General features: G+C 43.8%; 1 protein-coding gene across 4 annotated transcripts; it reads left to right on the forward strand.

Annotated features, from left to right (window-relative positions):
* The first annotated feature begins 805 nt into the window (after positions 1-805).
* LOC127923968 (nuclear transcription factor Y subunit beta-like) lies at positions 806-12,577 on the forward strand. 4 transcript variants are annotated; one of them, XR_008116326.1, is made up of 2 exons: positions 806-1,354; positions 10,744-12,577. XR_008116326.1 is itself a non-coding variant. In XM_052508327.1 (2 exons), the coding sequence occupies exons 1-2, from the start codon at positions 1,294-1,296 to the stop codon at positions 9,085-9,087; spliced, it is 333 nt and encodes a 110-aa protein (XP_052364287.1). In that variant the 5' UTR covers positions 806-1,293; the 3' UTR covers positions 9,088-10,690. The 4 variants fall into 4 exon arrangements, 1 of the variants encoding a protein (XP_052364287.1); XM_052508327.1 differs by lacking the exon at positions 10,744-12,577 and adding an exon at positions 8,816-10,690; XR_008116327.1 differs by lacking the exon at positions 806-1,354 and adding an exon at positions 4,283-5,373.
* The last annotated feature ends 6 nt before the right edge of the window (positions 12,578-12,583 follow it).

Here is a 12,583-nt window from a genome sequence, read left to right on the forward strand (position 1 = left end):
GGACAGGAGAGGGACGCATACGCTCTTACACACTGACCCCAGAAGACAGGGACGACGCACATACAGTACACACATAGCTGCCGAGGACACCCAGATAAGACACCCACAGATTGGCAGAAAGCCTAGACTTAGAGACAAACTAGCACACACACATAATCTCCTTCCCAGCCGAACATTGTGTGACTGAAGATAGCGCACACACCAGATCTCCTTTTCAGCTGAACATGGTGTGACGACCAAGAACAGGCATGGCAGGATTCTACGATGATGGACAGACAACAGAGCCAATGCCGGATGACTACACCCCAGCCTGATCCAATCCGAAGATCCGATCTCCTAGAAATCAACCTACTTTCTGTTGTGTATATGATGCTTGTACTCACTGTTAGCAAGGTTCCTTTCTGCTAGACTCTGATGAGCTAACAGAGGGGCCCGTATATACGCTGTACCAGATATCTTCACTCTGAATAAACCTGTCGCTTGTCGTACAATCTACCACCTTGTCTGCATCGATCCTTGACCGACTCGCCCTTTATCTTATCCCATTATCAACAAAATTCTCTCTTGGACTAAAATTTGAAAAATACTGACAGTTTGGGGGGAAAGGCAATTGTCCAAAGTGCAGGTGATGCAACTAACTTAATAGACCACTAGATGTCAGCATAGTTCTACGTTCCATGACACCTGCCCTGTTCCAATTCATGACTAATCACCTACACTTTGGCACTTCTGTTAGATAGAGGGAAATAAAGGTATCAACACATTCTGCCATTTACTTTCATTTGTCCAATCCTTTCAGATCTACAGTCCACTTGGGCACAGTTTGGAATTGGTAAGGGACTACAGTGTATGAGCTTTTGTTAGGAAAAGCTGATCTGAAACCAGTATCATAAGGGACCTTTATATGACTAATATTTATTTTATTTAAATTTTTTTACATCGTCATCATTTATGAGAATGTTCAAATAGTTTTGTGGCATTTAATGCCACACAATGAATGTAGCGTAGATGTCTTTTTTGACATTCATTTTATAAGAACATTTTTTTTTTAAGGGTGTGTTTAGGACGTGCCTGGGAAAATGCCTGTGTTGATACTGAAGAGGAAGAGTTTGTTTGATGGTTATTTTTTAAAGATTTTTTAAAAGATTTGACAAATACAATTATTTATACAATTTGATTTGATCTCTGCACTGCTGAAAGAGTAGGTACATACAGGGCTGAGACCCAGGAAAGAGTCTGACTACTAAACTGAAACCTGTACATTTTTCTCACAGTACATGTAGTAACAACACAATGGCCTGTACATTACCACTGGCATTCCTTGTCCTTCATGGATTTATCTCTCTTTCAGCAGGTAAGACTCTCTCCCTCTAACCCCCCCAAGCCTGTGAATTGGTTTTTGATTATGTTTTGTTTAGTCTGCATTTTTTACATTAAGAAACATTAGTCGTTTTTTGGACAGTTATTTGAGGATGTCTATTGATTTTAAATTCCATGCTTTCATTAAAATAATCAAATAGGGTCAATCTGGTAAATAAAAATGTCTTACTTATTGATGGTCACATTCATGGATTGCTATTGAACCTTTACATTTGATCATTGATTTGAGCAATATTATTGAGAAAATGAACAAAGGCGTTGTTAACAATTTCTTCAAAAATGTCTCTTCTGAGGTGCCTCTGTTGCATGTTCTCTTGTAAACCTAACAGTGTAATCAGTTTAACTTTCTTTGCACGATTTGACATTGCAATTTTATCTAACTATTCAAATCAAATCCAATTTTATGTCACATACACATGGTTAGCAGATGTTAATGCGAGTGTAGTGAAATGCTTGTACTTCTCGTTCCAACCATGCATTAATATCTAACAAGTAATCTATCCTAACAATTTCACAACAACTACCTCATACACACAAGTGTAAAGGAATGAATAAGAATATGTACATAAAAATATATGAATGAGCGATGGCCGAACGGCACGGAATTGTTTAAAGTGGCTAGTGATACATTTATTACATCAATTTTTCATTATTAAAGTGGCTAGAGATGAGTCAGTATGTTGGCAGCAGCCACTCAATGTTAGAGATTGAGATAGAAGCTGTTTTTCTGTCTCTCGGTCCCCGCTTTGATGCACCTGTATTGACCTCACCTTCTGGATGATAGCGGGGTGAACAGGCAGTGGCTCGGGTGGTTGTTGTCCTTGATGATCTTTTTGGCCTTCCTGTGACATCGGGTGGTGTAGGTGTCGTAGAGGGCAGGTAGGTTGCCCCCGTTGATGCATTGTGCAGACCTCACTACCCTCTGGAGAGCCTTACGGTTGTGGGCGGAGCAGTTGCCGTACCAGGCGGTGATACAGCCCGACAGGATGCTTTCGATTGTGTATCTCTAAAATGTTGAATGTTTTTGGCGACAAGCCAAATTTCTTCAGCCTCCTGAGGTTGAAGAGGCGCTGCTGCGCCTTCTTCACCATGCTGTCTGTGTGGGTGGACCATTTCAGTTTGTCTGTGATGTGTATGCCGAGGAACTTAAAACTTACCACCTTCTCCACTACTGTCCCGTCGATGTGGATAGGGGGCTGCTCCCTCTGCTGTTTCCTGAAGTCCACGATCATCTCCTTTGTTTTGTTGACATTGATTGTGAGGTTATTTTCCTGACACCACACTCCGAGGGCCCTCTCCTCTTCCCTGTAGGCCATCTCGTCGTTGTTGGTAATCAAGCCTACCACTGTAGTGTCATCTGCAAACTTGATGATTGAGTTGGAGGCGTGCACGGCCACGCAGTCATGGGTGAACAGGGAGTACAGGAGAGGGCTGAGAACGCACCCTTGTGGTGCCCCAGTGTTGAGGGTCAGCGGGGTGAAGATGCTGTTACCTACCCTCACCCTTACCTACCCTCAGGAAGTCCAGGACCCAGTTGCACAGGGCGGGGTCGAGACCCAGGGTCTCGAGCTTAATGACGAGTTTGGGGGGTACTATGGTGTTAAATGCTGAGCTGTCGTCGATGAACAGCATTCTTACATAGGTATTCCTCTTGTCCAGATGGGTTAGGGTAGTATGCAGTGGGATTGCGACAGCATCGTCTGTGGACCTATTGGGGCAGTAAGCAAATTTGAGTGTGTCTAGGGTGTCAGGTAGGGTGGAGGTGATATGGTCCTTGACTAGTCTCTCAAAGCACTTCATGATGATGACAGTGAGTGCTACGGGGCAATAGTCATTTAGCTCAGTTACCTACGCTTTCTTGGGAACAGGAACAATGGTGGCCCTCTTGAAGCATGTGGGAACAGCAGACTGGGATAAGGATGGATTGAATATGTCTGTAAACACACCAGCCAGCTGGTCTGCACATGCTCTGAGGACGCGGCTGGGGATGTCGTCTGGGCCGGCAGCCTTGCGAGGGTTAACACGTTTAAATGTTTCACTAACGTTGGCTGCAGTGAAGGAGAGCCCGCAGGTTTTGGTAACGGGCCGTGTCAGTGGCACTGTGTTGTCCTCAAAGCGAGCGAAGAAGTTGTTTAATCTGTCTGGGAGCAAGACATTGTGGTCCGCGACAGGGCTGGTTTTCCTTTTGTAGTCCGTGATTGACTGTAGACCCTGCCACATACCTCTTGTGTCTGAGCCATTGAATTGCGACTCTACTTTGTCTCTATACTGACGCTTAGCTTGTTTGATTGCGGGAATAGCTACACTGTTTGTTTCCGGTCATCTTGCCCTGATTAAAAGCTGTGGTTTGCGCTTTCAGTTTCACTCGAATGCTGCCATCAATCCACGGTTTCTGGTTGGGGAATGTTTTAATAGTCGCTTTGGGTACAACATCACCGATGCACTTGCTAATAAACTTGCTCAACGAATCAGCGTATTCATCAATATTATTGTACGATGCTGTAAGGGATTTCTTCCATTGACGGAGAGGCGGACCAAAGCGCAGCGTGGTTATTTTGATTCATGTTTTAATAAATCACTTCACATGAACAAACTAACAAACTAACAAAAACAAGAAACGTGAAAACCCAAAACAGCCCTATCTGGTGCAAAACACAGAGACAGGAACAATCACCCACAAACACACAGTGAAGCCCAGGCTACCTAAGTATGATTCTCAATCAGAGACAACTAATGACACCTGCCTCTGATTGAGACGGCCGAAACATAGAAATACCCAAATCATAGAAAAACAAACAGACTGCCCACCCCAACTCACGCCCTGACCATACTAAATAATGACAAAACAAAGGAAATAAAGGTCAGAACGTGACAGTACCCCCAAAGGTGCGGACTCCGGCTGCAAAACCTTAACCTATAGGGGAGGGTCTGGGTGGTGTTCTTGGGGGCATAGGCAGCATTCCTCCTCCAAACACGGAGAGTTGAGTTGGTGCCAAATAGCTCCATTTTGGTCTCATCTGACCACAACACTTTCACCCAGTTGTCCTCTGAATCATTCAGATGTTCATTGGCAAACTTCAGACGGGCATGTATATGTGCTTTCTTGACCTTGCGGGCTTTGCAGGATTTCAGTCCTTCACGGCGTAGTGTGTTACCAATTGTTTTCTTGGTGACTATGGTCCAAGCTGTCTTGAGATCATTGACAAGATCATCCCGTGTAGTTCTGGGCTGATTCCTCACTGTTCTCATGATCATTGCAACTCCACGAGGTGAGATCTTACATGGAGCCCCAGGCTGTGGGAGATTGACAGTTCTTTTGTGTTTCTTCCATTTGCGAATAATCGCACCAACTGTTGTCACCTTCTCACCAAGCTACTTGCCGATGGTCTTGTAGCCCATTCCATTCTTGTGTAGGTCTACAATCTTGTTCCGGACATCCTTGGAGAGCTCTTTGGTCTTGGCCATGGTGGCGAGTTTGGAATCTGATTGATTGGTTGCTTCTGTGGACAGGTGTCTTTTATACAGGTAACAAGCTGAGATTAGGAACACTCCCTTTAAGAGTGTGCTCCTAATCTCAGCTAGTTACCTGTATAAAAGACACCTGGGAGCCAGAAATCTTTCTGATTGAGAGGGGGTCAAATACTTATTTCCCTCATTAAAATGCAAATCAATTTATAACATTTTTGACAATTTTCTGGGTTCCCCTAGGGGATTGCCTTGCCATAACAGGTTTTAAGGGGAAGGGATCTAAGGGAGAAGGGAAAAATGGACAGGATCAGACAATAGAAAGTGTTTCAATTGCGATAAGACAGGACATTTCACCAGGGAGTGTAAGGCTCCCTGTAAACATTGTGACCGAGTAGGGCACAGCCACCGAAACTGCAAACATAAGGGGAAGAACAGGCGCAACAACCGGGAGAGAAAGAGAGAGACAGAGACAACGAGAGCGAGAGTAATGAGAGTCGTCGCCTGAGTAACGCTTGGATCTTTAAAGTAGGGCAATTTCTTTGGAATTGTCTCGGTAGTACGTTTCTGATTTTATGACTACAGACAATTATAAATGGGGTTATTTGCGGGGGGGAGTCTTCATCATTTCAAAAGCTTTGGTGGTTCAGTGGTAGAATTCTCGCTTTCCACACGGGAGGCCCGGGTTTGTTTCCCGACCTATGCACCAATTGACTCAAATCTGTGTTTCTAATTCAACTATCGGTATGTTTTGCCTGGAAACGCTAGTGTTTGTTTAAGATATAAACAATGTTTTAATAGCTTGTTTAGTTTAAATTGAAAGACGAATTCATTCAAAATAATAGCGAGGCGATTTCGATTTAAGGTCATTTGTAATACTGATTTTAAGGTCATTTAATTTGTGTAATTGATAATTATGATGGAGATTAAAGTTCTTAGACATTTGGACCAATGAGAAGAAAGAAAGGGCATAGCCTTTGTCTAAGGGGGTAGGCTTCCTTAAGTCTATTTTCCTATGACCATAAGGGTACAATAATTTTTCTTGGTGGAGTTTTTCAGAGTAGTGATTTTAATTTGATTATGTTATTTGAAATTTTGTCTTATCTTTTGACCAATAGTAGTTTTTTTTCTACATTATGCTCATGGAGAATTATGTGTTGAAAATGGGGCGAATGTGGGTTTATAAAAAATTGTCATAAGGTTATTTTGAAACTCTCACTATTTTGTCTTAAGTAATGTTTAGTAACCTAGCTATGTTTTATTTTCCCTTAGGTAGTTAGCTGTTGTTGTATGCAGATGATATTTTTGTGAGAAATTTAACACAACAAGGCTGTGAAATTGATATAATAGTATAATTATATTTTGTTGTTGAATAATTTTGTTGTTGAATAAGGTTATAAAGTTAGTAAGAATAAGTTAGGTTAAGTATTTAAGATATATGTTAAGCCTGAAGGAGTAAGAATAAGTGGGGAAAAGATTTTGGTCCGTTCAGCTTCTGGACATCCGACTGTCTGCTCCATAGGTTCTAAAAACAGGAGAAGTCGGGAGGGCAGGCATGTATTCCAGTCCGTATCTCCAGGTTATGTTTAGTTCATCTGTTGGGAAAAGATGCAATGACTCTGTTGAATGTGGCCGTCACCCCCACAGAAAGCCCGAGGCCATAAAAGAGATTACTCCAACCTTTGAGGATTTGGTAGAGGGGGGTGTAATTAGAGAAGGAGATGCACAGTGCAATTCTCCAATGTTCCCCGTAAAGAAAGCAGCCCCCAGTAATGATTGGAGAATGGTATTAGACTTACAAAGAGGGATTCACATGTTGTTTAAACAATTGAAAATAGAAAATACCTATTGTTCTGTCAATCTTACCAAAGACACTGTTGACATATGCGGCAATAATGACACGTGGGCAGAGCCACGATTATGATAGCTAAAACATTAGGTCCAGATATTATCCCTAGAGTTGGTTTACTAGGATCTATTTCTTTAAACAAAGGATGGCATTTTAGCTAATCAGGTAGACCATATAGAATGCCAGAGTTAGGGAGACCAGAACGGACCGACATAGAAATTGAAGATATACCAGCAGAACACATGAGAAGACTGTATACAATATACAGCAAGGTATGTCGCAAAGGAAGAGTGCTATGCCTGTGCAACAGCTAAACCCTGATTAACGACTACCCCGTTCCCACTTGATGGAACCAATTCACATGGAGGAGTAGCGTGTATGGTAAAGCTTTTCATGAAAGCAGGAAAGCCTGACAATGATAGCTATACTGATCTACATTATTTGTATCCCCATGCGCCTATTAGATATAGGCTTCCCCCTTTCATAGTGGCAGGAGGAGACTATAACTGTTTGGCCCGGTCCAATACTCATGGGAGAGACGTGGGGGAGGTGGCAAGATGTTATAGGACTGAAAATGTCACAACTGATCAGACTATGAGAGATCTGACAGGGTGGTTGAGCTCTGAGGACTTCAGTAAGATAAAGAGGCCGAGAGCTGATGTCTGGTGGTTGTGTGGGGGAGTGAAATTATGGACAAATCTACCTATGAATTGGACTGGCCTATGTGCTCTTGTACAATTAGGAATGCTTTTCACCCTCATCCAACACCATGACCTAATGCCAGTAAAGCAGGCAAAAAGAAGCTCTCCGTCTGGGTCCTTTGACGATAGAGTATATATTGATAATATTGGGGTTCCAAGGGGGGTCCCAGATGAATTTAAAGCAAGAAACCAGATATTAGCAGGGTTTGAGTCAAGCATTTTCTTATGGTCAACTCTCAATAAAAATGTAGATTGGATAAATTATATATATTATAATCAACAGTGTTTCATCAACTACTGTATACTAGAGATGTGATAAAAGGGTTAGCAGAACAGACAGAGGCAACTAGTTTGATGGTATGGCAGAATAGAATAGCATTGGATATGTTACTGGCCGAGAAGGGTGGTGTGTGTGATATTTGGATCAGAGTGCTGTACTTACATCCCAAATAAGGCCCTGGTCGGTTTAACCACATTGGCTAATGAGTTGGGCAAGGTGGGCAGAGTAGGCCAAGGAGTGAACAGCTAGCCCTGTTGTCTCTCTGTAAATGTCGTCCAGATCTTTTCAACAGGCACAGTTCAGGGGTGAGCCAGGGACCAGAGTGGGAGAATTTGACCGTGTGTAACTTGAGAGGGGCAAGGGCATCAAGGGAGGAGGAGACTCAGGGCTGGGGCAGGTGTTTATCAGGTTTAGATGGTAATAGTCATTTTGTTGTTGACATGATCTCTGTCAAACAGAAAATGTCAACATTTTTGTCAGTGATAGTCACGAAGAGTCTAAGACCTTGAAAAGACCAGCATGTTGTTGCCAGGGTCACCAAACGAAACACACCACTGTTACGTATGGCTACAAGCAGACACATTGGGATGAGCAAATACACCCATGAATGACTACAGCACTTGACATATTAGGCCTATATTCTTTCAGAAATGCAAATTAATCCAACTCTACAGTGGGGATCCCTATATAAAGACAACATTGTAATGTGTTACTTTTGTAATGTTCGATGGTCTGGAAAAAAAACAATGTTTACCCTGAAGCAGTGCAATAAGAAAGGCCTGTTATTGTCACGTTCTGTCCATCGTTCGTATGTGTTTTCCTTGTTTTAGTGTTGGTCAGGACGTGAGCTGGGTGGGCATTCTATGTTGTGTGTCTGGTTTGTCTATTTCTATGTTTGGCCTGATATGGTTCTCAATCAGAGGCAGGTGTTAGTCATTGTCTCTGATTGGGAACCATATTTAGGTAGCCTGTTTTGTGTTGGGTTTTGTGGGTGATTGTTCCTGTCTCTGTGTTTGCACCAGATAGGACTGTTTAGGTTTTCACTTTTCTTGTTTTGTATAGTCGGTTCATGTATAGTCATCTTTATTAAAAACATGAATAACCACCACGCTGCATTTTGGTCCGCCTCTCTTTCACCAGAAGAAAACCCTTACAGAATCACCCACCAACCAAGGACCAAGCGGCGTGGTAAACAGAGGCAGCAGCAACAGCAGCAGCAGGAGAAGCGACAGGTGCAGCAGGAGCAACAGCAGCAGCAGCAAAGGCAGCAGCAGCAGTGGGAGAGGCTGCACTATTTGGATAAATGGACTTGGGAGGAGATCCTTGACGGAAAAGGACCCTGGGCAGAGCCAGGGGAATATTGCCGCCCCAAAGCCGAGCTGGAGGCAGCGAAAGCAGAGGCGGCGTTATGAGGAGCTAGCACGGCAGAGCGGCTGGAAGCCCGAGAGGCACCCCCAAAAATGTATTGGGGGGGGCACAGGGAGAGTGTGGCAGAGTCAGGAGTCGGACCTGAGCCAACTCCCCCTGTTTACCGTAAGGAGCCATGGATGGAATTGGAGCTGTCGGTGAAGCTGAGTCTGAGAGTGTGGAGGATGTATTGGACAGAGTAGAAAGAAAACTGTTGGTTTGGCATAGTATGCACGGCATACAAGTGCCAGCACCACGCATCAGGCCTACAGTGCGTCCCGCCTGTCCAGCGCTGCCGGAGCCTTCCTCCTCTCCAGCGCAGCCAGAGTCTCCCGCCTGTCCGGCGCTGTCAGAGCTACCGCCCCTCATGCCAGAGGCGCCAGAGCCCCTCATTCCAGAGGCACCAGTGCTCCTCAGTCCAGCGCTGCCAGAGCCTTTTTCTCCAGTCTGCCCAGCGCCGGTGTTAGTCATGGTCTCTGATTGGGAACCATATTTAGGTAGCCTGTTTTGTGTTGGGTTTTGTGGGTGATTGTTCCTGTCTCTGTGTTTGCACCAGATAGGACTGTTTAGGTTTTCACTTTTCTTGTTTTGTATAGTCGGTTCATGTATAGTCGTCTTTATTAAAAACATGAATAACCACCACCCTGCATTTTGGTCCGCCTCTCTTTCACCAGAAGAAAACCCTTACAGTTATTTTATCACTGAATAATAAAATATGTTAATAACTCTATTACTAATGAACTTGTTAAATTATTGGCTTTTTAATTGTCTGCCCAATGCAATCGCAAAGTAGTCAAGACTGTCTAAACGTTTTGACACCTGAGACTGCATGAAAATAAATCTTAATCACCAAAGCTTGTCATGCCTGCTCCCGCTCGAGCACCAGGCTGCCCAGCATTATGCACTCCTGCCACCATCATTTACGCACTCCTGCCTCCCTCGTCACGCGCTTCAGCGATATTGGACTCACCTGGACTCACTTAACCTCTAGTGACTCCCAAACCTGCATGTCCGGCGTCGGTCTTTACAAAGCTTTATTCACATATCAAGTCTGAGAGGAGTAAAACAGTGAGCTGACATTCCCTCTTTATCTATGCATTGTCGATCCTCTGGGTTGGGTTGGCACCCCCCTTGGGTTGTGCCGTGGCGGAGATCTTTGGGCTATACTTGGCCTTGTCTCAGGATGGTAAGTTGGTGGTTGAAGATATGCATCTAGTGGTGTGGGGGCTGTGCTTTGGCAAAGTGGGTGGGGTTAAAACCTGCCTGTTTGGGGGTATCATCAGATGGGGCCACAGTGTCTCCTGACACCTGTCTCAGCCTCCAATATTTATGCTGCAGTGGTTTGTGTCGGAGGGCTAGGGTCAGTTTGTTGTATCTGGAGTATTTCTCCTGTCTAATTTATTTTATTTAACTAGGCAAGTCAGTTAAGAACAAATTCTTAGTTTCAATGACAGCCTAGGAACAGTGGGTTAACTGCCTTGTTCAGAGGCAGAATTACAGATTTGTACTTTGTCCACTCAGGGATTTGAACTTGCAGCTTTTCAGTTACTAGTCCAATGCTCTAACCACTAGGCTACGCTTCCGCCCCAGCGTAGCCTAGTGGTGTACTGTGTGAATTTAAGTATGCTCTCTCTAATTCTCACTTTCTTTCTCTCTCTCAGAGGACGCTAGGACCATACCTCAGGACTACCTGGCATGATGACTTCTTGCTGTCCCCAGTCCAACTGGCCGTGCTGCTGCTCCAGTTTCAACTGTTCTGCCTGTGGCTATGGAACCCTGACCTGTTCACCGGACGTGCTACCTGTCCCAGACCTGCTGTTTTCAACTCTCTAGAGACCGCAGGAGCGGTAGAGATACTCTCAATGATCGGCTGAAAATCCAACTGACATTTACTCCTGAGGTGCTGACTTGTTGCACCCTCGACGACTACTGTGATTATTATTATTTGACCATGCTGGTGATTTATGAACATTTGAACATCTTGGCCATGTTCTGTTATAATCTCCACCCGGCACAGCCAGAAGAGGACTGGCCACCCCACATAGCCTGGTTCCTCTCTAGGTTTCTTCCTAGGTTTTGGCCTTTCTAGGGAGTTTTTCCTAGCCATTGTTCTTCTACACCTGCAATGCTTGCTGTTTGGGGTTTTAGGCTGGGTTTCTGTACAGCACTTTGATGTATCAGCTGATGTAAGAAGGGCTATATAAATACATTTGATTTGATTTAGGCAGGCCCACATTATTTTAGCCATGCAGGTCCCATTTTGGATGTGTAAAACACTCCATAGTCTGTGTTGTCTTAATATTATATGATGGTGCCTGTAAGTGTGACAGCCTATTAAAAACAAGTTGTTGTTTTGTTTAGAATTTGATTAGAATGACTTGTTCTCTTTTTAGGCCTTATCAATAATGAATTGAATCTTGCTTATTGACAGTGTTTGACATGTTCATGCTCATCCATAATGTACTTTACAGTAGGCCTAGCCCGATATCAGTGTGAATGCTATTGGGAGCCATGCAATAACTTAGATCAATGTGGACTGCAGATGGGTTCAAGTGAACCTATTTCGCAAAGACGGGATAGGTCTACATTTTGTTATTTTGTTTCTGTAAGCCATTTAACAAACTATAACGGACTATATCATTGGAATTGGAGTTGTTTCCAAGGCAATACATACAAGACCGTATATGCACCATGGAGCACGTTCTGATTGGCCAGTGAGGGGCTAAGCTTCGACACCCACAACTTGTTAATTCATCAAAACTCAGCCCTTTTGCACCAATGCCAGAAAGTGCGCCAATTGTGATAGTGAAAATATAACAAATATTTCTGACACACCCCTGAACCTATAGCTCTACCGCCTGTTCTTAGATTTATCATTGCGTTAAGTTTTATTACAATAGAGCCCTTAGGGTCAGACTATTAATTATTTCATAAAGCTGACTGCCAATCTTTGTCAGACCTTTTGTTGTAGGAGAAAAAGTGTGATGAGTCCCTCACTATATATATATATATATACACTGAGTGTACGAACAATAGGAACACCTTCCTAATATTGAGTTGCACCCCCTTTTGCCCTCAGAACAGGCTCAATTCGTTGGGGCCTGGACTCTATACATGAAGATAGGAGAGGAGTCTGTTCCACTCTGCCATCATGACATCCATCCCCATCACTTTATTGTCCATGTGCACCCCAGCAAGAATGGAATCATGATATTTGCAAAAGCCCTGAAAGACACTGCCTTAGAGAGAACCACCTCCAATAACTACAAGGCCAGAGACTGCCCAGCCCTACTGGAGCCCCAGGGCCATTCCACAGCACACAAGGAGCTAAAAGCTGCATGTAGCCCCAGTTTGACACACATACTATACAGCAGTGAAAGGTGTTAGTTCCACTGAGGTTTTTTTTGTACTAGCCACCACAACTGTGTTTTTAAAGGGACTGTGCTTGACCACACCATCCTGGATGGAACAACAACCCATGACTTTGAAAGTTTACAGGCT

This window comes from Oncorhynchus keta, unplaced genomic scaffold, assembly GCF_023373465.1.
Source record: "Oncorhynchus keta strain PuntledgeMale-10-30-2019 unplaced genomic scaffold, Oket_V2 Un_contig_3396_pilon_pilon, whole genome shotgun sequence".
In the NCBI taxonomy this organism is placed as follows: domain Eukaryota; kingdom Metazoa; phylum Chordata; class Actinopteri; order Salmoniformes; family Salmonidae; genus Oncorhynchus; species Oncorhynchus keta.